The sequence below is a fragment of the Heloderma suspectum genome, chromosome 13 (assembly GCF_057233095.1).
Source record: "Heloderma suspectum isolate Gila_16-S chromosome 13, 16-S_ref, whole genome shotgun sequence".
NCBI lineage: Eukaryota > Metazoa > Chordata > Lepidosauria > Squamata > Helodermatidae > Heloderma > Heloderma suspectum.
The window spans coordinates 10527830-10553849 of NC_139470.1; the positions used below are offsets into that span (position 1 = coordinate 10527830).

The 26020-nt window shown below is 43.4% G+C and overlaps 1 protein-coding gene across 2 annotated transcripts in view; it reads right to left on the reverse strand.

Moving 5' to 3' along the window:
- Positions 1 to 252: 252 nt before the first annotated feature.
- Positions 253 to 26020, reverse strand: part of STX2 (syntaxin 2) — a 37237-nt gene continuing 11469 nt past the window's right edge. Inside the window, exons 2-11 of one of the 2 annotated variants that reach the window (XM_084820024.1) lie at positions 25561 to 25635; positions 22933 to 23032; positions 20273 to 20347; positions 19374 to 19447; positions 16825 to 16933; positions 14803 to 14876; positions 14452 to 14589; positions 8981 to 9091; positions 6526 to 6652; positions 253 to 3364 (exon numbers count right to left, since the gene is read on the reverse strand). In XM_084820024.1, coding sequence (XP_084676150.1) covers positions 6569 to 6652; positions 8981 to 9091; positions 14452 to 14589; positions 14803 to 14876; positions 16825 to 16933; positions 19374 to 19447; positions 20273 to 20347; positions 22933 to 23032; positions 25561 to 25635 — 840 coding nt within the window. In that variant the 3' untranslated portion in view covers positions 253 to 3364; positions 6526 to 6568. The remainder of the gene's footprint in view (positions 3365 to 6525; positions 6653 to 8980; positions 9092 to 14451; positions 14590 to 14802; positions 14877 to 16824; positions 16934 to 19373; positions 19448 to 20272; positions 20348 to 22932; positions 23033 to 25560; positions 25636 to 26020) is intronic. The other variant, XM_084820025.1, reaches the window with a different exon arrangement.

Sequence of the window (26020 nt, forward strand, 5' to 3'; positions counted from 1 at the left end):
AGCATTTTCCATGGGCCATTTGCAGACCTTCAAGAATTTAGACACATCCGAAAGAGTTCAATGCTTAGAAATGGCAGTTATTAAAGCTAATGTTTAGGTAACTACATGCATACCAAACATTTAAAAATATGAATTTCAAATGCAGATTAGCTGCAAGGCAAAATATACCTGTAATTGTATTGTTTAAAAATAAAACACATAAATAAGCATTTCAAGGCCGTGTTTTGTAAAAAGAAAAAAGGGAAGAAAATTAAAAGGGCACCCATTATAGTTTATTTCACTTTCAGCATAAATATCTACATTAATATTTAAACAATAGGCAATCAAAATACAGTTACAAATATTTTACAAAGTAACAGCACCATACCAAAAAAACACAAAAAACAAAAACCAGCAACACAAAATTCAATTGTTTTGGTTATTTCTGAAATGCTAATAGTTGCTAACAGCTGGACACTGGCCCCAGATCCAAAGGACTTTCTGTGGGTAATGTCCTGTTCACTGCAGTGGAACTAACGTTCTTTGGATGAAGGCCTTTACAAACACTTCATTCATGTTTTGGAAATTAATCGAAGCAAATTTCCCAACAAAATCAGTGTTCTATTTAAGATAAAACATTTTCTAAAATGGATTACAAAAATGCCTGCTCCTCCTAATCATCCCCCATTCATCAAGGGCCCAATAGAAATTTAAAGAAACAAAACCTTGATTGTTGCTCCTTGGTGAAGAGGAAATAACAGCTTATTGCACCACAGCTAATATTGTAATGCAGATCCGATCTGTGCGTTCTAGTTCCTGACAGATTAGAAGCATTCAAAAATAAATTCAAGCTTAAAGACATGTATTTTTGCCTCTTTCTCACATTTTTACTGCAACCATTTTCTCAGTCCAATAAATCAGTCTCAGGCACAAGCCCCACTGAAATTAATGGGCAGTACCCAATACTCCCCCTGAGCCAGTAGGATCTAGTGACAACGCAATGGGAATCTAGTGGTTCCTGAAGCAATCCAAAATGAGTGGAAACACTCATTTCCGGAAGGGTGCAGACCAGTGGAGGTCACAGAAGGGAGCTCTGCTGACCACTCCTGTTCCGGAAATGAGTGTTTCTGCTTGTTTCTAGGGTTACTTTTATAACAGCTAATTCCCCGTTGTGCAAATGGTGGGTTCAATGAGTGCAGCAGAACCAGCAGAGGCAGAGCAGCATTACTGGCTACTGCTCAGTGAGTGCTGCACAAGAGAACAGAGACCCTTTGCAGGACAATGGGAGCTCTGATGCATGTTTGGATCAGTCCCATCTGCAAAGGCTTCTTCATTCACTTCAGTGGAGGAGGTTAAAGATGTGGGCAAAGCTTCTGTCTCCACTGAAGCGGGTAGGGAAGCCTGCACATGCAGGAGGCTCCAGGCATGCAATACAGAGTATGCAGAGCTCTGGATCAGGTGCAAGTGAGCACTTCCCATTCGTCTCAACAAATCTGGTCCCCTTTAAGCACTGTATAACAAAAATCGGGGGGGGGGGGGAGAGACACACAACTGAAGAGCTTAGTAAACTTCACAGTGGAATGTAACTTCTTTTTAGAAAAGAAATTATGGCCTGGTTTGCGTGTAACACCACATCAGGATTTAATGTTATGTCATGCACAAGCTGGAACAAGCCCGAGCGAAGCCTGGGACTCATGCACTCCTCCTTTCTCTCTCCTCCTTGGCTGGGAGGAAGAACCCTACTGAGTTTAGTTTCACTTTACATGAAGTTTGGCTTGTTCGTACATTAGATTGTGGTTTAAGACAAACTCTGGTCAGTTTCAAACCAAGGCAACTCCAAACCCTAGATTGCTTAAGGCACAATCCTACAGAGATAGACAAGCGCCTCCAACCGCCCCTGAAGCTGGAAGCAACCACCTATCCAATGCAGGGCGGAAGGAGCACGGAGGAGAGGATGCCCTCCATGCTGCAGCTACCCCGCACTTTGCCTTAAGACGTGCTTTTGCGCGTCTAAGTGCGGCTTTGGGGAGGGGGAGGGAACGGGGCTGGAGGCCACATAGGAAGCTGTCTAAAACAGCTTCTGTGCTCTCCTCCCATCCTTGCCCCCAGGAATGCCCCATTTTCACTGCTCCGGGCATGGAGGCGGTGGCGGTGCAGTTCTCTCTGCCCTGGCTATGAGAGGGAGAGGAGCACAGTTTCCCAGCTATGAGCTCATAGCGCTGTCTATGAGCTCATAGTTCTGTCTATGAGCTCATAGCTGGGGAACTGAAAAATCCTATCTGCCCCAGACGCTGCCTAGAGGACATAGGACTGCTCTCTTAGCTGGTTTGTTAACCAGCTGTTTTAAAACACCACTCTTCAAAAGCAACGACAAGCCATCTTTTGTATAAAGTGGAACTTGGGCGTTCTCCTTCCAGCCATGCAGGAGGAGGAGAGGGGAGTGTATGCAGGTCCAAGGCTTCAGTCACGTTTGCTCCAGCTCATGCATGTAGTGCTAAATCCTAGCTTATCGTTACGTGTGAACCAAGCCAGTGTTAGGGAACAAGTGGATAAACATTATTCACAATAGTGTTTAAGCTTTAAGAACAGTTCATGAGGTCACTGCTAAGAAAGAAGCACTTCCATTTCTACCTGGTTGCCTTGAGTTGCCTATTAAAAACACACATTTATTCTGTTTATTGATAATATGCATGTTAAGATTTCTATTTTAAGACATTTTTTAAACACAAGTTGGAGTCACGAGAAAGCGACTTCACATCTCAGTATTAATCACATTTACTTAAAAGTAAATTCAATAATTTCAATGAAACCTACCTCCAATGTAAATGCGTTTAGGATTGTAGTCAAACAGTTATTTCAAGAATGTGGCTGCTTTAATTTTAAACAAGATTGTTATGCTAACAAGATGAATTCATAATGGAAAACAAAGCCAAACTGGAAATGCTCAATGTTCCTGGGGAACAAATTCCCCTAATTCCACACCGGTAACACTGATAAGTCGAAAGTTAGAATTCATCTCCAAAATAGTTAGTGCAGAATGCATTTATTTTTAGCAGCCTTTACTACAAGTCCATATGATAGGCTTTCCAGCTTTTGGAGGAAAAACCACACGTGTTACAATTTTGGTTCAGATGTGCAGGTATCAAAACATGAAGTACTACTGGTTATTCAAATAGGTAACAACTGGCCAATCCTGAAAAAGAAAATCTCATTAAGGCAAGAGAAGGCATCTTTACAAGAACTAGGCCATTTGGTTTCCCTGCATGTGTGATTCAGAAGATCCCAAACTCCTGAAATGTGCTGGTCTCTATGAGAAGGTCGCTGCCAGGACAATGCCAATGATTACAATCAAGACAGATACACAAATTATTATGAATATCAATTTCTGGAAAGAGAGAGAAAACTGTGATTAGCTTATCCTCAAATATTAAAAAAACAACACAATACAGAGACTCAAGAACTTCACATGCACATCCCACTTACAAGTAAACGATTTCAGTGGAAATCACATCCAGTAAAAATTAAGAGTAAAGGGACTTTGTAGTGTCAAGTATCATCTTCTTCCACATGTAACTGCCCTCCTCCAGGTACCCTGAGGTGTGCTAGGTGGTTACTAAGGAGAGGGCCTTTTCAGTGGTGGCACTCTGTTTGCGAACTGCTCTCCACAGAGAGGCTCACCTGGTGCCTACGTTGTGCTCTTTTCACTGTCAGGTGAAGACGTTTTTATTAACCAGGGCTTTTTAGTCCTTCAAGTTTTAAGAACTCTGTGATTATTTAGATCTTGCAATGTTATTGGTTTTACTGTTGGTGTAGGAGCATCCAACATTTCAGGGTTATACAGAGCTTTGTTTGACAGAATGGAATGGATGGTTATTTTATTTCTTTTTATACAGCGCCATGGTGCTTTACAGAGCAACAGAAGTAACAGAGACTGGGATCTGTCTCAAAATTTGAAAGAGAGAGAGAGAGAGCCTGCTGGACAGAAGTTGAGGGTGCATGCCCGGTGTAATAAGTTCCTGCCCTCAGGGAACAAGTCTGTTCCCTGGAAGCCCAGGTTGCTGACATGGAGAAGCTGAAGAAAGCAGATTGGTTTGAGGATGAGGCCTTCAGTGACCTGAAAGCATCCTAATTCTCAGCAACATCTTGGCAGTCAAAGAGAACAGTGGTCTTGGAGAAGGAGGGTGTCACTCTGAGGAAATGATCCCTTAGAAGGGATCCATTCCTTGGGGGGCTAACAAATATCCTCCCATGCCAAGGACATGCCTGTAGGGGTTTTTGGTTGTGTACGATTCAATCAATAGACAAGAGGCAGCTGGATCTGTGAGGGATGTGTACACCACATGGTAAATTGCCTGCCTGGTGTGAAGGTTGCAGATATCACGTGGTATCTAGACAGCTCGGTAGATAGTGCTGGGGAAGAATCAGTGGTTGTGATGCATCTTGGTAACAATGATGTGGGGTAGTCATGAGGTCTTGCTGCAAGAGCAATTTAGGTTGCTAGGCAGGAGGTTGAAAGCCAGGGCTTCCAAGCTAGCTTTGTACATGCACAGGAACAGCTAGACAGGTGAAGCTGAGGATTTTCAATGTGTGGAAGAGACAGTCATGTAGGGAGGAAGGGTTTAGATTTGTTAGGCACTGGGGAACATTTTGGACAAGCTGGGCTTGCACAAAAGGGATGGGCTCCACTTGAACCAGAATGGAGCTAGACTGTTGGCGCTTAACATAAAGGTGGCAGAGCGGCTTTTAAACTGAGCCCTGGGGTAAAGCCAGCAGGAGCTGGGAAGCACTCGGTTTGGGTTGAATCCCACAGGCATCTGGTTGGCCACTGTGTGAAAAGATGCTGTCTAGGTAGGCCTTTGGTATCTGTTTATGTCACTCTACATACAGCTTAGATTTGGTTTTGTTATAGTGAAGACCAAGGCATTAAGCTAAAGGCTTTGTGGGAGCCTTTATGTGGACAGGCCATAGCTCAGTGGTACAGCACATCCTTTGCATCCAGAAGATCCCAAGTTCAATCCCAGACCTCTCCATTTAAAAGGATCAGGTAGGAGGTGAAGAGGAAGACCCTCTGCCTGAGATTCTGAACAGTTTCTCTCACTCAGAGAAGACAATTTTGTTCTAGATGGACCAACAGCCTGACCTGGTATATGACAGCATCCTATGGAAGAGATGGGTTTTGAGAGAAGCAACACCATGAAGTTCTCAGCTACAGCATGGCAAGGATTCTGACAGTAAACACACATTTTTAGTCTCTTCAAACATATAACAGTATACTTTTGTGCTAAAGCTGTTATATGTTTGAAAAGACTGTGTGTACACATGCACATGCACACACAGTCTCTTCCAACATATAGTAGCTTTAGCACAAAATAATGCCGTTATATGTTTGAAGAGACTAAAGATACTGTATATTGATGAAGAGTTCTGTGTAAACCCCAAAACTTGTATGCTTCTAAACCAATTCAAAAACTGGTCAAACAGAGGAGATCTAATTCCAGTGGGCATCACCCCATCCAAAATCTAATGCAAGAGATGCAAGATAGAATATGTTTTCGCAGCTAGCCACTAGGTGTCTCAGTTCTCTCAATATATATGACTTCTAATCTTAGGGATGTACGAAAGTCATTTACCTTTTCGAAGGGTGACATTCGCGGTGGGAGGGAGGCGCTCCATCCCTCCCCCCGAAATTCTCTCCGGCCGGCTCTGCTTCGCGGCAATTCCACAGAGCTGTCGGCCAGGGCCGCCCGCGGCCGGATATCCAGCCGCTGGGCAGCCTGCAGGGACGCAAATGGCGGCTGCCGTAGCCACCGCCATTTGCATCCCTGTATTTTGCCATGAAAGGCTACGTAAATATTTACATAGCCTATCACGGCAAAACAAAACAGCGAATGCAAATGGCGGCAGCTACGGCGGCCACCATTTGCGTTCCCTTTTTGGGGGCCGTAATAGGCTACGTAAATATTTACGTAGCCTATTACGGCAAAAGAGATGGGCATAAATGGCGGCCACTACGCCATTTGCGCCCCTCTCTTTTGCTGTAATAGCCTACGTAAATATTTACGTAGCCTATCACGGCCAAAAAAAAAAGGGAACGCAAATGGCGGCTGCTGTAGCCCCCGCCATTTGCGTTCCTTTTTTTGCCGTGATAGGCTACGTACATACTTACACAGCCTATCACGGCTTCCGCAGGGACGCAAATGGCGTAAATACTTACGCAGCCTATCACGCGGAGGAGGCCACCATTCGCAAGTCAGTGCGAACGGCAGCAGGTAGGTGTCCCGTTTCGCGCGCCTTTCGGGAGGGGGGGCAGGGGGGCTTTGTTCCGCCATGGATTTCGGGGGGCCGAATGCACTGGCATTCAGCCTCACTGAGATCCGTGGCGGAATTCTCTGACATCCCTATCTAATCTCAAACAAATTTAAGAGCTTACGTAGCTGTTGAATGCAACCCGCTGGTTTGGCAAGCTTGTTCAATCATGTCAACACTGCATAGATCACTAATGGATATAGGTGAGCATGGAAGGCAAGTTAGTTGATTAGTACTTACTGCATGACAACAGAGTGAGCTGCATGCTGAAGTTAGCCGAGTATCACTGAATCCCAATTGACAAGCCAATTATTATAGCAAGTATGGCAAACAGTACCAGCACTACAATGAGAATTATCCATTTTTTCTGCCAAAGAAAAGCAAGGCGATTGTCTCAGTTTTGCAAAAAAAAATAAAAAATGCTGTTAAAGCTTTATTTTAGATATATCACGTAAACATTCTGCCACCTCATCTGAAAGTCAGCATGATATAGTCTAGGCCCAGGCAGATGTGATGCTTGCAGCATATACTTTTGGGGTTTTTTTTAACTAGAATTCCAAAGTCCACCAACCACAGCCAAGTGCAAAACAGGGACCATGGGATGGAGCCAAGTGCAAAATAATGGCTCAAGGGCTGGAGCCACATACCTAATGCATCTCATAAGTCATATACTGGGATGATCTGCATGTAAAAGTAAAATGCTACATTTGAGTTACTACTGATTGGGAATTTGAAGTCTAATTTAGAAAACAAAAGGTCTTTGGGGCTACTGCTGCTGTTAAACAAGTCAGAAAGTCTTACTGATCTACTGTAAATCATGTAATTCAGTGCCTGAATTGAAGGGAGAAAAGGGAAGGGGCCATTCATGAAATCTGTAAGCCCCACCCGCTGACTCTCCCCAATTTTAGCCAAATCAGGCCCCCATAGCCTTCTAAAAACAGTAGCTAAGGGAGGAATCCCAAAAATAATGGGGCTAGCACCATAATTCAACCTCAGCAGTAGGTCTACCATCCACCCATCCTTGATGTAGTGGGTAAGCTATTCGACTGTGACTAAGAAGACCTGAGTTAAAAATTCTCACTTATTTAAGAATGTTGAAGCCTCTTGTAATTTTAATAGAAAATAAATGCAGTGCTGCAGGATGGAGATAGCAGAAGGCTACTGTGGCATATCATAGATGACTTGGCATCCTGATCCAGTTTTTAAAAAATAGCTTTGCTGACATTTCACCAGTTCATTCATGGGGTTGTGCAAATTAGTTAGATGCAAAGAATAAATTGTTTCAGAGTCATAGAATCATAGGGTTGGAAGGGGCCTACAAGACTATCGAGTCCAACCCCAATGCAGGAAGCCTGATTCCCAGGCGGTTTCCCATCCAAGTACTAACCAGGGCTGAGCCTGCTTAGCTTCTGAGATCAGGTGCATCCAGCCCTATACAAGCAAACTAAATGCAGCATTTGAAATAAACCCTTCTGACAGTTTGAGATCAGCTTGGCTTTCTGACCCACAAATGCAACCCTATGAATTTACAACCCACACAGTGACGAAGAGTGCATGCCCATCCTAATGCGCGACTGCAGGAGATACAAGGTAAGCCTGAAAATATAACAACGCATGGAACTGAATTAGCAGCATTTTCACTGCAGCTAAAAAACACGCTCTAGCAAGTCTGCTGCAAGCAGGACGGATGAGATTCAACAGCCATAACATATCTTCCAGGATGGGCATGCACTCTTCGTTGTCACAGAGAAGAAGGCCAGGATCTCTTCTTGATCATCCCAGAGTGCAGAAAACGGAATAATGGGTTCAAGTGACAGGAAGCCAGATTCCGGCTGAACATCAGGAAAAACTTCCTGTTAGAGCAATACGACAATGGAACCAATTACCTGGGGAGGTGGTGGGCTCTCCCACACTGGAGGTGTTCAAGACGAGGCTGGACAGCCATCTGTCAGGGATGCTCTGACTTGGATTCCTGCATTGAGCGGGGGGTTGGACTCGATGGCCTTATTGGCCCCTTCCAACCCTACTATTCTATGATTCTATGATTCTTCCAAGGGGCCCTTCACACACGCATGTACTTCACTTGATGTCACAATCTCTTGACAATTAGTAGCTAAATAGGTGATGGGACTCTTACTGAAAAGCGTATTGTTAGGGGCAATAGATCTCTTGGCAGTGATCAGTGATGGCTCATTCACAAGCAGAAATGATCACCTGATGTGACATCCATCAAGCAAACAAACAGGTATGTTGAACCAGTCCCCAGAAATATAACACAGTAACAGTTTAGAGAGAGCACAAGTACATTTAAGAGATGGAGGTGCTGTGTAACCACGCAAAACTCCTTAAACATTTTAATAGGGGTGTGTGTGTGTGTGTGTGGTGCTTAAAGTTACTGAAATGCCAGATTTCATCATCACCAACCAGTATCAAGAATATTTTGTATATGTGGGGTTTTTTTAATTATGTGACCCTCCTTGAGAGGTTCCAGCCTTCAAACCAAATCTCAAAGGTTCCAGTCCTCAAACCATTTGTCCTCTGGAGTAGTACTACGGAGGTTTATGGGAATACTGCAGCAAATCTGACTTTGTAACCAACTTGGTTCTTGTATTTTGTCTAGACGTTCAACAAGCAGTTTACCTGAACTAAGCAATATCCAATAAAGCAAGACTTGTCCACAAAACAGGAAACTTACCCTGCGAGCTTTGCTCTGATATTTAACTGCTTTTTTGGTCTCTTCTTTTGCATGTTCTACGTAATCGGCTGCATTCATCACATTCTTCTCTATGCTGTTGACCATTTCACCCTTAAAAGTTAAAATCAAGAAAAAGCGGTTACACCACAGTTGGGATTTTTTTCCGGAATCCTTTGAATGAGCAAGAACGGTAAGAAACCCACATAAAATAATTTTAGAACAAGGATTATGCAAAGATGGCTACTTGTTTTTATGATGGCATTCACATTTTAAAGAGAAGTGGTGGTAGTCTTTTTGTTTTTAACATTTTATTGTTTATCCTAACAGACAGGGAAATCACATCAGCAGGCAAGGTGGTGGTGGGAATAATACTGAAAATAGAAAGCATAACTACAACAATGAAATATACTTTAAACAGGTTGCTTTGGACTGGCATTCTAATAGAGGTGACCCCCAAAATGTTGTCTTTTGTACTGTCTGTCCATCAGAACGCAGCTCTGATCCACAGCCTTGTCCTGCAATCATAATTTTATCTGTCTCGTGAGCCTCAGTGAATGAGCTTTAAACCAGCAACTGCCTATAGAGAGGAACAAGGAGCCAGCTTAGATCCTACAAATGAAATTAATTTTTCCCTCTTCCTCTCTTGAACACCAGACAGCTCTCCGGGGCAGCATGTCCCTTGAGAAACTGCAATTAAAGTTCTGTGCTTTGCTATCCTGCAACTCTCTGCAACCCCATCCCAGCATTACATAAACTGCTTTTGCATTTGTCTACTCTCTCCCCTCCAAGGACCGGTCAGCACTCCCACCCTGCAACATGCTTCTCCCTTGCAACAGTCTCCTCACAGTAATCAGCCACACACAAAGTATGCAGAGCCAAGCTTATTACTCTAAGGGAGGTCTGAAAACTAGCCTGCCAATGGGATGAATAGTCTCTCTCCTTGCTTTCACACATTATATTCTTCAGGTGAGCCAAATTACAGCTCCCAGGTGGCTTTGGATATTCAGTGCCATGTGCCAGGTCAAACAGAGGCCCGTGGTTCTACAGAACATGGGTCTACCAGACCCCACATATGGCCATTACCCCACAGGTGAGCAGGCTATGTTTACACGCTTTCCTCCACAAGCACATCAGTTGGCATTTCAAGTCACTAAATTCTGTGAGAAAGCACCCTTGAAAGGTAACACAGGCATCTATATAAAAAGTAACGAAGGCACCTGTATAATTCTTCCGAGGACATATTTTCATAGAACTCCTGCCCCCCCCCCCCGCCCCATGATTGGGCACATGCTATATGCCACTTGGAGCTTATCCTGTACAGATCCTCTGCCTGCTTGCCTGGCCGATGGGAACATTCTGCCTACACCACCAGAAAGTGCTGCTGGTGTATGATTTTCCTGCACCGTATCTATTTTTCAGGTTTCTCCCTCCTGTCATGGCAGGTGACGGAGCTGTCACAGCCTACTCCAGCTGGACTGCCCTCCCACAAACCCCCAGGGCCAACCGATGCCAACTGCCCTGTAGGAAGGAGAGCAAGAAGTGCAGAAGAAGTCACCAGGGCCTGATCCACCTGGACTGCCCCACCCAACGCTGTCTACCATCAACTGACCTGTGGGGAGGATCCCAAGACAGCAAGGAAGGTAGGAAAAGACATCAAGCACCTGCTCGTGTTCCAACTGGACTGTCCCCCGCCACCCCCGATATATGCACACAGGGCCATCTACAACCAACTGCCCTGTGGGAAGGATCCCAATGACTTGCTATATGCTGATATTGGGTATTGAGGTATTTTGTAATACCTCACCCACAGTGTGCCTCATCGTCATGGCTGACTTAGAACAACGCTTTATCAGCTTCTCTCCCCAAAAGCCTCCTCTCTATCTGAGGGGCACTGATGACATCTTTATTATCTGGACTCATGGAAAGGAGGCCGTGACAGAGATCCACCAAGACTTGAATAACCTACACCCACCATCAAGTTGAGTCCAGACCAGCCCACGTAACAAGTTCACTGTCTGTGCAGCTACATAATGGACGGATAAGCCTCACCTTAAATTGGAAACCTCCTGACTGCTAAACATACTTACACGCCTCCAGCATCCACCCAGAACACACCACAAAATTGTAGGCAAAGCCCTACAACACAACTGTATCTGTTCACACCTGGAGGCTCACAACTTAAAGATTTAAGTCAAGTGTTCTTCAGACTACAACACCACCCCACAAAGTGAAAAAAACAGATCAACATGGCCAGTCTGCTAACCCAGGAACAGTCTATTACAGGACAGACTCAAAAGAGAAAACAGAATACCACTTGTCACCTACTGTTCTCAGTTAAAGCCACCCAAAGATATCAGTGATCTACATCTCAGCCTGGATAATAACACTTCCCTCTCACAGACCTTGGGTGGTTGGCCTGTACTTGCTTACAGACAGCCTCCCAGCCTAAAGCAGCTGCTTACCAGCAACAACAGACTACATATCAGAGACACAGACACAGAAACCAGCCCACTTGGTAGACCTAGATGCCAACTCAGTTCGATATCTTGTCTGGCAACCGGAGCTAATAATACAATCCACAATATCACAGCTCCATAAACTTGCTCATCTTCCAATGTGATACTTGCCATCAATTGCCAGCATTTTACATGAGACAAGCAGGCTAGTCTCTATGCAAAAGAATAAATGGACACAAGTCTCATATCCAGATTGGCAATATTCAAATAACAGTGGCAGAACGTGTCATTCTGTCAAGGACCTTAATGTCCATTCTTGAATAAAGGAACTTCAAAGACAGATTTCAATGTGAAACTGTTGAACTACAACCCATCAAGAGATTCAACTCCATCTCCTGTGGCCTGAACAGAGACAAAGGCTTTTTATTATACTACAGCATATTAGCCAGCTCACAAATGCAAGGATGTCTGTGTTATCTCCCAACAACCAATTGTTTTGTGAATGGTCACTGTTAAGGTAATTATCACTGTCTGTACTTTCTGCATTCCAATTCCCTTCTCCTTCCCCGCACCCTAACGATGTGTAGCTATACCTATCAATTGAGGATAACCTTCATGTGTCTAATGAAATGGACTGTGTCTGTGAAAAGAAGAATCATAATCATAATATCTCCTTTGCATCATGTGACAAGGTGATAGATTGTAGGTACAGAGAGACCTGACTCGCAGAGCAGAATCTGCTCAGAAGTTCTCCTACCACAAGCTGAAATGAATGGGAGGCTCGAATAGGAGAACATCAATTATATCAACCAGTGTGTGTGCACATGTACATTTGCATATGTGTGGCGCTTGCGTCATTCGGATTTCCTTCCTTGGACCCAAACTGTCATGGGCTGACCTTGCTGGTTTAGTACTACCGGAACACTAGGAAGTGAAGGATATCCTTGGATGAACGTGATTTTGAATGCATCCTATTAGAATGCCAGTATACAATACTATAATGGATCTGATGAACCAGCTTGGGGAATGATATGGGAAAGATGGGAATATTGCAGGAGGAGTGTTACCTGTGTGGTTCTGTCCATCAGCAGACAGTATCAGCAGCAATAAACAGCAAAGTGTTAAAGATGTTCATGTAACGTTCATTTCTGCATGCTTTAAAGCCCACCCGCCCTCCACAGGAATTTACTTAACTTGTAAGTTACAAAGCCCACCCAAAATAGCATATTACACAGATATTCAAAGTGAACATTCTTTTTTTTACTTTCACCCTGATTCAGCTAATCACAGGAAGGCAATTCATACTTCATATGCTTAATAAAAAATAACATTGCATATGCGTGCAATAACTTCAAGGCAAAGCCAAACAACTGAAAATTTTCTGGGGATAGGGAACTAAAGTGGATTCGAATATTTGGTTGACTGCTGCTCATGAAAGATGTCTAATATCTCCAGATGTCATACGATTAAGAGATATACTGCATTTTGAAAACATTCTTGTCCAGAGTTTATTTACTTCCCCACCCCCCTTCACTTCCTTTAAAAAGCAACAAAAAGAATTCCACATAATAAAATAAGCTATCACCTTGCACAGGGATAAACAATGCACTAGCTTTATTTTCCAAACTCTGGAGTGGCAGACAGCAGCACCAACTTCCACCCCTAGTCTTTGTGGGATATGCTTCCATGGAAGGCTTTCTAAATACTGTTTTACAACAATTATTGGCACAAGGCAGGGATTAACACCCCCAGATTTACAGGGTGGTGGCTTTTAGCAATATCTCTGCAAGGTGACACAAACAAAAGAGCCTTATTGAAGTAGATTTCTAGGCTCCTGGTTAGAACTTGCCCAATGAGGAGTGCGGGAAGTGTCCCAGAGGAAGTCAGATGTGCCTTCTCCTTTTTCCCACCCTAACCAAGATAGCTGCAAGGGCTATACAACCTGTACCCATCCACAGCAGACAAAGAATTACAGAGTTGGAGCATCTAGTCCAACTCTCTGCTTGATGCAGGAAATTTAGAGCGAAAGCATCCCCAAATGATGGCTGTCCAGCCTCTGCTTGAAGGTCTCCAACAAGGTATATGGGCTGGCAGCAGACTAGCATGTTTAGACTGGGAACTGGAAGCACCAAACAGGGCTGTCTTATAGCACTCTGGATGTGCCCTTTGGATGGAAATCTGAGGTGCACAGCTTTTTCTGTATGTGCTTATTGAAGTTCATAACACAATTCATTTGTTAGCCTTTATTCTGCCATAAAATTCTCCTTTGTTTTTTTTCCTTCAGCAGTGAGGATTACCAGCCATGGCAGCCTGAGCAGCTGCAATCAGTTTACATGTTTTAGGCACATGTAAAAGTCTCCATTTCATTTCCAGAAACCAAGCTACAGGCAGCACCCATCTCTTCAACATTCTTATTCTGAAATCCAGACATCTTGATTGGAAAACTTGAGGGTTGAAGACGCAATGGTGTTTTTTTTTGGGGGGGGGGGTATGCACATATGAACACAAACACAACACTCCCCCCCTCCGATGAAAAGATTAATCCAATGATTTAGCATCTTTTGCCACAACATTTCACACAATCTCTGAAACCAGCAAGTTTAGAGATCTCTTTTTTGGTCTACTAATATTTAATAGTTGTATAGTGCTTTTAAGAGTTCAGAGCACATCACACCCATTACCTAGTTGTAATCCTTACAACCACCATGTAAGCTAAGTTAGTGTTCTCTCTCTCTCTTATTGCCAGGGGGAAACTGAGGCTGTGAGGAAGTGGCTTGTCTAAGCCCACCTAGTGAGTTCATGGTGCAGAGGAGACTTCCTCATTCATATTCAGTCTCTAAGGTAGTGACGCTTTTCAGAATTGCGAACCACTGCCCTACAGGCATGCCCAAGTGCCTTGAGTGTCAGATGGGGCCAAGCCCAACCTAAGTAATTAATTAAACCCAATATTGTTCCAACTAGAAAACCTAAAAAAAAAATTGTACGGGAATCCATACTTATGTTTAGGTCACCTACCTGAACCTCAACAAGCATTGCCATGTCCATAAACATTTCATGCAGCTCCTGTATACTGGATTCCAGTTTTATAATATCTTTGTGACGCGACTCAATTTCATCAAGAGCTTCTCTAGTAATTTTGGTGTCCAAAATAATCTTTGATGAATAAAAAGAGGGAACAGACGTTAAATGAATATACTGCTGGTACTTCTTTGATTACAGAACTAGTACAGACTCATACACTTAGATTGTAACTCTGCAGGTAGGGGTCGGTTGTTTCTGTTTTATACTGTATACAGTGCTTTGCTTTCTTTCAGGTATTACATATTACACAAACAAGGACAGCAAAAATAAACTTGAAACACATACGTCAGAAGTGAAAATAGAAAGATTGCCACTTTCTAACATTTCTTCCAGTTCTTCATCGGTCGTGGTCTTTCCAGCTAGTAAAAAAATTACAGAGATCCATTTATTACATGGTGCATAATAACTGCTTTGCTAGAAATCTGAAGGCAGCAAAGAAATGCCTGCCTCTCACCATTAGTAAATGGCAGTGTGGAAAGATGATTCATCTTAAGCTACTTTGCTAAAAGAGCAACAGACATCTGCTTTATATTTAAGTGGACAGCTTCTGCTACAGTGGAAGAAACTAACTATTATCACTGTTGCATATTGATATATAATTTTCCTTAAATGCTCATAGAGTGTCCCATACATTATCTTAGTAATCTTTATAACAACCTTTAAAGTAGGTCAGAATTATCCCCATATTACAGATAGGTGGTTAAGAGCGGCTTGACTTAGACTAGCTGCTATCTGATGCTGACATCTGATGGGGGCCACTTAATCGGGACCAAGGCAACAATTCAATGGCTATTTTAAAATTACCGAAACATGTAGGAAGAAGAGAGGACAATATTTAATGACAAGGACAACACAAGAGTATTCACTGGGTATAAACTTGTTTTGTGGGGGATGCTAATACTACCTTCTCGGTTCTGACAGTGGCTGAAAAGCAGAATGTAAATAATATAAACAAATTAACCACTTCCTATGTTACAAATGTTTATTCACTGATCTAGTCCAGGAAGTAACTGTTGTGTTGAGGACCAATATTTGGTGGGCAGCCACCCGCTCTAGGGCCTTCTCTTTAGCAGGGCACTACCAATGGAATTGCTTGCTCATGTGGGCGTTGCCTGGCCAGCTCACTCTTATCATCTAGGAGGATGGATAAAGCTTTCCCTTTAGGAAACGGGCCAGACATTTGAGCAACAGCTGAGATTGCTTTTGTTTAACATTTTAAATGCAACAGTCGATCTATTGTAATCTTCTGCTACTAGTTTCACAGCACAATCCTACATATGCCCACTCAAAATAAGCCCAGCTGAGTTTAATGAGGCTTACTCCCAGGTAGGTGCATACAGGACTGCAGTCTAAGACAGGTTAACGTTTTTGTGAGCTGCTATGAGAGCCTGACTAATGAGCAAGATATACATTTTAGAATATAAATAAAAGACTGCATAAAATGTGAAATAATTTATGCCAGTATCAGGCATGCCGGTAGATCCTACCACATCACCAGCCCTGGAAATAAGAAATGGGAACATGCTCCTTTGGAAGTCCAGACATTTTGAAGGGCTCTAAGATGACTGTTCTTAAACATGTCATCTTTTCCTATTACTGATCAAGAATTGTTCTGACCACACATGAGCCTCTATGTAATTGTGTGCACTATTGTTGGCTAACAGGAAAAAAAACAACAAGAAATGTATTTTGAATTCCTTAGTGCCAGCTTCAATTTTTTAAAAAAAGGACTTAACTCTACTACATCCATCTGCAGCTCTTCGTAAGGAAGAGCTTGGAATTTAGACTGTATTACCAATTGCGGGGGAGAAACTGCTATCCATTTGCAGCTCCTTCTGCCCTGTTCTTCTGGAGGGAAGAGCCTGGAAACTGGACTGTATCACGAATTACCAGGTACAATATAATTACAGACACACACACACACACACGTTGTACCTTTGTGTGGATTTCAACTGTAAGCCACTTTGTAGTAATAGCAGTAGTAGTAATCATCGTCATCATCATCATCATCATAAAAAATACACTTCAGTTCCTGCTCTATAGAGAACTACTGTGTATAAGCGTCATAATTTTGGGCACCTGAGCGATCAGGTAGTAAGGAGGGGAAGGGAAGGGAGGGGCGGAAAGGGGAGGGGTTCCAGCCCTATGTGACGGAAGAATAAGAATTAAAAAGATGTATAGCTATTAGCACAACTGTGTACAAATCAAGGAAGTAGCACTGTTAACAACCCCTCTCCACTCCTAGACATGCTATTGCAAATGAGTCATCTTGTAGAACAGAAAAAAATAATCAAGGGGATGACTTACTTATTTCTAACTGCCGGCGTATCTGGTCTTTGGTGCGCTCCCGAAAGACAGTCTGGGTTCCATTATACGTTGTCATAACCTCCACAAACTTCCGGGTCAACACCGAGTGCTGGATTTGAAGTAAATATATTTTGCAAAGTTACCTTCGGAACGCTTTCTTACATTTATTTATTTATTTATTTATTTATTAAATTTATTAATCGCCCATCTGACTGGTCACCCAGCCACTCTGGGCGATGTACAACCCACCATAAACAATTTAAAACAATAAAATTTTACCATAATTTTTTTTTAAAAAAAATACCCTAACCCACCCCAAATGCCTGCCTGAACAACCACGTTTTTAATGCACGACGGAAGCTCATTAAAGAGGGGGCATGACGGAGTTCCCTAGGGAGGGAGTTCCACAGAGTGGGGGCCACCACAGAGAAGGCCCTCTCCCTCGTCCCCACCAGTCTAGCTGTCCTGGCTGATGGGACACAGAGAAGGCCATCCGAGGCTGATCTTGTTAAGCGGCCTGTCTGGTGTTGCTGGAGGCGCTCCTTAAGATAGGCTGGGCTGGAACCATATAGGGTTTTAAAGGTCAAAACCAACACCTTGAATTTGGCCCGGAAAACAACTGGTAACCAGTGCAACTCCTTCAGCACTGGAGTGATGTGATCTCGCCGGCGGCTGCCTTTAATCAGGCGAGCCGCCGCGTTCTGTACCAGCTGCAGTTTCCGAACCATCTTCAAGGGTAACCCCACGTAGAGCGCATTACAGTAGTCTAAACGAGAGGAGACCAGGGCATGTACTACCGATGGGAGCAGATGGTCGGGAAGGTAGGGGCGCAGCCGCCGTATCAGATGGAGTTGATACAGCGCTGTCCGGCTCACAGCTGACACCTGAGCCTCCATGGACAGCTGGGAGTCCAAAATGACCCCCAGGCTGCGGACCTGGTCTTTCAAGGGTAGCTGTACCCCATTCAACACCAGGTCAACATCCCCCAGCTTCCTCTTGTCTCCCACCAAAAGTACCTCGGTCTTGTCAGGGTTGAGCTTCAGCTTATTCCTCCCCATCCAGCCACTCACCGTCTCCAGACATTTGGACAGGGATTCTACGGCCAACCTTGGTGAAGATTTGAATGAGAGGTAGAGCTGAGTGTCATCCGCATATTGATGACACTGCACCCCAAACCTCCTGATGATAGCCCCCAGTGGCTTCACATAGATGTTAAATAGCATCGGGGAGAGGATGGAACCCTGTGGCACCCCACAAGTAAGTGGCCACGGGTCCGAAACCTCCTCTCCCAGTGCTACCCTCTGGTACCTGCCAGAGAGGAAGGACTGGAACCACCGCAATACAGTGTTTCCAATGCCCAACCCCTCCAGGCGGTCCAGGAGGATACCGTGGTCAACGGTATCAAAAGCCGCTGAGAGGTTGAGGAGAACAAGGAAGGAGCATTCACCCCTATCCAGAGCCCTCCTCATATCATCCACCAAGGCGACCAAGGCCGTTTCTGTCCCATGCCCAGGCCTGAAGCCCGACTGAAATGGGTCTAGATAATCAGTTTCTTCCAAGTGTGCCTTCAACTGCACCGCCACCACCCGCTCAATCACCTTGCCCAAAAATGGCAGATTTGAGACTGGGCGAAAGTTGTTTTGGTTGTTTTTGTTTTTAGGCATTAAACACAGCATTATTCAAACTGTCAGGCAGCCACAATTCTAGTGAATGAGTCTTAATCAAGACAAGAGACATATTGCTCACCCACTCCCCCTGCCAAATGCATCTGTGCTACCCAGGCAACTCATGTCAGTGCTAAAGGGGGTTGTCCATCTCTACAGATGACTGGTCTATAAATGAGTATTAGCCATAGCAGCCAAATAGTCCTTTCATGTGCAGAGGCCATGTACTACGGACAGGCAAGGGAGGACAGAAACCTGTCTTGCTTGTGGACCTCCCAGAAATTTCTGGCTGGACACTACTGGCTACAATAATGCTGAACTAGATGGACCCTCAGTCTGATCCAACAGGGCTCTTATGTCAATTCAGCAACTTTTTTTCTCTGTCCAGCATACAGTGGTCCTGTGAGGTTTTGTTTAATCCTGTGCCAAAGGCAAGCAGTCTGAGCCTCAGTCATGTTTGGCAAGTGGTCTTTAAGCCATGTTTGGGAAGTGGTCTTTAAGCCACGTTGGATGTTCCAGAAGAGTGGAGGAAGAGGAAACATGAGTGACTTCCTCTCCCAATGCTTCCAGGCCTCATCTGAAGGGGAGACATGCATGTTCTCAGACACAACACACAGTTATCTGCTTGCTCTTTCGCTCTGTGTGTGCGCATGTGTGTGTGTGAGAGAGAGTGCACCTCTTCTTTTCAGATGAAACCCAGAAAAATGGAATAAGTGCAAGTCGCCCATGCTTCCTCTCTTGCTCCTGCTCTGGAATGTCTGAGATATCTCCCCGTTCACAAGCTCTGTATGTCTTAAGGATCACCTTAGCCACCTGCATGCAGGTCATGCCACTGACCTGCATACCAGTGCTCAGTTAGAAATAAATTTCTTGGCTGTAGCATACCTGTGTTTTTCGTATTCTGAGATCCGCTGAAGTTCGATTAACATTCTCATCCCGAGCTAAATTTTGTTCTATGGCTACAGAAAAGAGAACAGCATTTAATAACATAGATGTGGCATACAGTAGCTACCCCTCATTCCCTACCATAAAAAGATTTGCTTTTTAAAGAAGTGCTTCTTACAGAAACAAAACAGGAATAAATCCTATACATTACTAGTGAAATTCTCAGAGTGCTTCTATCCTTCTGTAGCCAAAACTGCACTATGCACAAATAGGAGGTACCAGCAGGCTTGGGGGGGACCCAAGGATTTGCAGAAGTACAAATTATACACACACACACACTTACTTGTTCTTATATACACATAAGAAAATGTCTGGGGGGTGGGGGGAGTGTCGATGACAGCCCAATGTAAACTTAGCATGTTCTGTGGAACACAGCTCAGTTGGACCATGGATCAGTGATAAGCTGTATAAGCTCTAAAGCAGGGGTGCAGAACCTCAGCCCCAGGGGCCAAATCTGGTTCCCCAGATGGCCAGGCCCCTTTCCCCAGGCCCCACCCCCTTTCCCCGTGACTACCCATTGTTTGATGGTTTCCTGGCCTTTGTGCGGTTTTTCCCCATTCTAAAAGGTTGAAATGTCTCTCCTAAGGCTGTTACTGGGAAAAAGAGCTTTAAACTAAAATATGCTGGTATATTTGGCCTCACCCCCTTTTCCCTTTGGCCCCGCCCACTATTGAAATACGGCCCTTGAGAGCTTCTCCAAAACGGAATTTGGCCCTTGGGCTGAAAGAGGTTCAACACCCCTGCTCCGAAGCTATAAAAGTTTTCAGAAGGCCACCGATTCCACAGTTACTCATAACAACTATAGACTGGCAGTTATACGATTTCACTCTGTTATTTACCTTTCAGTTTAGCACGAACTATATTTGCTGTTTTCCTGATTTCTTTGTTCAGTTCTTCAAGTTCTTCCTTTATTTCTGAAAGAGCAGGAACGTGAAACATAGTTTAGAACTGTTTATGACAAATGACACTTGCTGCCTCCCAACCAAGAGAACAGCACACATAAGCAATAGTTCTGTAGTGTTTCCAGCTGAAAGCTCATTGCTTCAGCAGTTTGCCCCAGGAAGTAGAGAGCCCTAAACCAGAAAGAACATTGCCCTGTTCCAGGCTCAGTAATCAAGAGAACAGCAGACACAACGGCACTACAATATGTAAATGCAGCGTCAGGCCATTTGCCAGCTATTTGCCATGAGAGAAGAGCAAACAGGAGGCTGCCTAATGAAGGGTGCCCAACATTTTATTCCCAGTATTTCAGATCTAGTACTGACCACTTTTATAAGCCTACTGAAAAGCAATAAGCTCAAGAATGGGGGGTGGCTGGGAACTCAACACTCAAAAGTGTTTAATTAGGAGACTGGTCAGTAACATCATTACACCTTGATCAGCAAGTTAGCTTTGGCAGGTGGCCCTTGCAAGACAGCTTTCCACATGGAAGTTAAGGTCTTTTATTAAAAGGAAGAGCTCCATGATGGTTCCAAATGGCTGAAATTGGTTTTTCAGCCATATATTTCCCATATGATTGAAATGAGACTTGGATTGATCCAACACCAAAGTTGGTCACTGGCACCTGCCTCCCATGCTTAAAATCATGGTAAGGGATGCATTCAGCCTGGCCCCATCCACCAGCCAGAGAAAGAGCAACTGGAGGGAGCTTGCTTCCCCCCTCCCTTCCAGAACACTTGGCTCTACTGGCCAGCTGTCCCAAAACTGAAAGGAAGCACACACTCCAGCCTCTGCCACTGGCTAGAGGACTAAGGACCGCTGGACTGTATGAGAGGCAAGGAGACCCACCTATTCAGATCAGATAAGACTGCTGTGATTATGTAACTTGAAGAAGTGATATCTGAATTTGCTTTCTTTCCTTTCCTCCCCATTACCTCCCTCTTCTCTTTGCTTCCCTCCCCACTGCTTCCCTCTTTCCTCTGCTCTTCCCTCCCCATTCCTTTTTCCTTGTATCTCATGTCTATTAGACTGTGAGCCCACAGGTAGCAACTGTCATCTTTTAATCTCTGTACAGCACACAGAACTTTTTAGGTGCTTCATAAGTGATAAATAATCATCATTGCAGTTGACATCTCATTCCCTTCCAGGACAAGCAAGGACAGCGGATAGAGAATAGCTGCAATCTACTTACACTTCACTTGGCCACAAAAGTCTGATTCAATTTTAAATAATTTCTTCTAAAACAACGCTCTATATATTCGAGCTTTCATTACTAGATCATGGTCCCCACCCCACCCCCCAGTCAAACAACTGTGCCAAGCACTGTGTTGTATTCTTCTAGATAATACTGCATACTGTATTTAGTTCACTCTATACATCAATCTAAAAGCAGAGAGCTAAAATTAGCTCATGATCACAACTGTTCGGGAAAACAAGTGGATTTTTTTTAAAGGCTCATACACACTATGCAGCCTAGTTAAGCCAATGGACTATGTTTTAAAAGCAGATTTCCACACTGTTCCTAAGGATATCTACTTGGAAGTAGTCTCAGTGATGTCAGTGGGATACACCTCCAGCATTAACTCCACCGATGTTGATGGCAGCAGCCTAGCTTAAATTCAAGCCTTTTGATTTATCTGGGCTCTGGACTGGGTTGAAAGGACCTGATCCAAAGATGTAATGTGGTGGAAAACAAGGTTTTGGAATGAAAAGGTGCCAAATGCTTCACCAGCTCAATTAAGTATGCCATCTGTTAGGTTACATAGGATGAGAACTATCAGTCTGAGCTAGGCTTCAACAGGGAGGCAGAAGCTCATTATCACCTCTTCCTCTGGAAGCCCTATGTATGTTACAAGATGGATCTGCCTTCTCCATGACAGTTAGCCTAGTACTCTTCTTCCTGACAATTTTTTTATGTGTGTACTGGGAGGGGCTTTTGTTTGTTTTAAAGGGAAGGCATTCAGAGATGCAATCATCCCACCATCACCACCTGCAGACTGTTATGGTACAGTCTAGGAACAGCGCCACAATTTTGTGGAACGTATAACTGGCCCAGAGCCATTGGCCATATGGAAGTCGGCTAATTAGGAAGCCAAAGTATCACGTCAAAAGCATATTTTTTCACTATGTGGAAAGTGCTTTGCAATGATTTTTGTTAAGAAATATGCATGGAAAAACATCATCTCTATGTGAATTCTGTATGTAAGTTCAGCAAGCAGAAGCCGGCTAGAACTTGGTAGATCCTTCTGACAACATCCACAGAAAAGGGCCTAGAGAAGCAAACAGCCTGTAAAACAAAACCCCTAATGACCCCAGCAAGGCAGATCAACACACTCAGAAGCACAGAGCTGCCTGCACAGCTCCAATTGTTGGGACACAGATGGTACGCAGACTCTTAATCCAGTCAAGAGGGAGACAACATCTGAAGTCTTACCAGGAAGGTTTGCCTTACACAAGAGAGTTGCTGTTCTAGCTTCACATGTTAATAGTCACTAGTGATGACCTTTTATGCAAGTTCAGCTGCCGTGTGTTTTAAAAGTCACAAAGATGAAATGCTTACTGTCTTTAGGATGTGTGGCAGAAAGAATAATGCTGTGTTTCTTCCTCACTTCTTCCACAACGTCTGATATTTTGCTTATATATTTTCTGACTTCCTCAACCTTTAGAGTGGGAAAAAAGAGTGTCAGTGAAATAATAATTAATACGGGGTCCAACAATAAAAAGAGAAATACACCTTCTTTTATAAGCCTAGTGAGTCAAGAACTGTTTGCAAAATGAACAGTTACATTTCCCTCTTCATTTACAGATCCACAAGAAGCAACTGGTGCATTCACTGAGGTGATGATCTCCCATTAAAAATGAATAATATTCCTTTGCTATGAGTGAAAACGCTAGCAGAACTTTATGCAGCTTTATCTAAGCTGAAGTTTAACACTAGTTTTGAAACTTGCACCATAACTTGGTCAAGCACAATCTTTCTGCCATCCCCCCCACCCCAACACACACACACACAAAGTATTATATCACAAAGTAGGCTGTGAGAGTCTGTAGTTCTCAGATGCACTGGTCAGAGTGAAAAGGAAAGGATGCTGGTAGTGAAAGGTTAATTGTCACATCTCCAAGTTGTGATGGTACTTATACCGATACAAGAGATGCAGAGACACAGTAAAGAAAAACAATAACGAGGGAATTGCCTTTAAGCCAGGAACAGATAAAATGGCATCTTTTGATGAACTAATTTCTGTTGATAAAGTATGCTAGCCTATGTGTAACACAGAACTCACCTTTAAACCAAAACACATATGCTTCTAACATTAGGATCTAAAGCAAGATTTTTGGCCCCAAAGATACTTTTCATGTTTTTATACCATGGAATCAACACATCAGAAATAGCTTGTCTTTGAACTGCCTTCAGAGGCAATGCTTGCATTGTCATTAGGACTGCCAACCAATTAAAGTATTTTAAATTTGACTGACTCCAACTCAGAACTGAAGGATCTCATCACACTATCTGCTATGCACACAGGCCTTTCTACTCACTCTGCGATACCGTTTGCAGCCAGCCACCAACTAGTTCTGCAGAAAATTTGGATTTTCTTGCCACAAAATATGAATGGACTTGCTGAGGGACACCTTCCATCAAATGCTCAGCTGCAGGTGCCCTTTGAAACCAGTATCCCCATCACTTTCTAAATTTTGAAACTACATTTTTTTCCTTTAAGAGTTTTAATACCAAACACTTTGCCAACAATATCAACAGAAAAAGGCCGCAGAGAAGCAAAAAGCTGCAAAACAAAGCCCCCTAATGACCACAGCAAGGCAGATCAACACTCTCAGAAGCATACGGCCGCCTGCATAGGCTCTGTTGGGGACAGGGATGGCACACAGACTCCTAGCCCAGTGAAAGAGCTAGTGCCCGCAAGAGACAACACCTGGAGCTTCCTATGAGACTTACCTTTGCACTTAGAGACCTGATGTTCCAGCTTCATGTGCTAATTGTCACTAGCGATGACCTTTCATACAAGTTCAATTACCGTGCATTTTAAAAGCTTACTGTCTTTGGGATGTGTGGCAGAAAGACATCACGTTAGCTTTCACACAGCAGCAAAATATCATTCTTTACTTACCAGGTAATAGAAACACACATGTTGTAGCAGAACCAAAAGACTGGGGAGTGGTTACTTTACATCAGGGGTAAAGAACCTCGGGCCCTGGAGCCAAATCTAGCCCCTCAGGGTTTCCTAGATGGCCACATCCCTTCCTCTAGCCCCACAACTCTTCCCCAACCACCAATCGTTTGGTGGTTTCCTGGCTTTTGTGCATTATTTCTCCCTATTCTAAAAGGTTGAAATGTGTCTCCGAAGGCTTAGTTACTAGAAGAAAGAGCTTTAAACTAAAATAGGCTGGTAGTTTTGGTATTTTACCCCCACCCCTTTGCCTTTAGTTCAGCCCACCACTGGAAAGCGGCCCCAAGAGCTCCTCCAAAATTGAATTTGTTCCTCAAGATGAAAGAGGTTCAACACCCCTGCTTTACATCTTCATCCCACCCAGTGTTTTCATCAGTCACCACTGCCTTCAAAACTAGAAATTGTGGCTTGGATACAGAGCAAGGTAGTCATACTTGGGTCCCATTAAACTAACGTGACAGATTAATCGTAACACACTCTTCACAGTGATTTCAACAGGTCCAAAGTATGACTAACTTGGTTTGGACTCAACCACTTATAGTTATTGTATGTTCTTTTTTCTTAGTGTCAGCCACATTAGAGGCCAGTTGTCAGGCAGAAAGGCAGGATTTAAGTATTTTAAATAAATACATAGGAAATAGGAAAGCTTGGATACTATTTGTTGTTCATCCTTGGGATGCATTTTTAACATGAGTTCTGGAAAGACTTAACAGCTGCCCTAAGATAGTGGATTGTATTAGCAAAAGGATTCAATCATTTTCATTAATAAGGCACACACACTGCAGATTCAATTAACTTATTATGAGTTTGCTTGGGAATTGTAGCCCTCAGGGCACTTTATGATGTGAGTCAAAAAATCAACCCCTAAAAAGACCACAGTTCCTCGGATTCCAGCTAGGACTGTAGTCTGAAAGAAGAACCTATTTTTTGAAACAGACAGGGCAGTGACCACAAAAGAAACAGTTATTATAATACTTCGTTCCCCAGTGCATGCATTTTACCTGTTGGAAGAAGTCTTCCATATAATGGTCATTTTCAACCACAACAGTTGCTTCTCCATCTTCATTTTGGGTACGCTATAAAAATCAGGAATATTCTGTCATTTGAGTATATCCATTGAAAGCAGCAAAACTGTCTCAACCTTAAGACAAAAATTGTTATTTCTAGTTATACAAGCTATTATACTTAAGTACAGGAATAGGACTATACATTTCTAACAGCTATCATTTTGTCATTGAGTAACAGCCAATTTTTTACTAATAAAAGTACGTTTTCAAATTGACCTGCACTTAAAAGTTGGTGACAAAATTAATCAGGATGAACCAGCACCCCTCCCCGTTGCTCTTATGACTCATTGGAGAGATGCAGAACAAGCTTTTAGCGCAATACTAGACAGAGAGTGGAAATATTTATACATCAAGAACTTTCCTATGCAGTCTTAAGAGAATACCTTAAGAAATG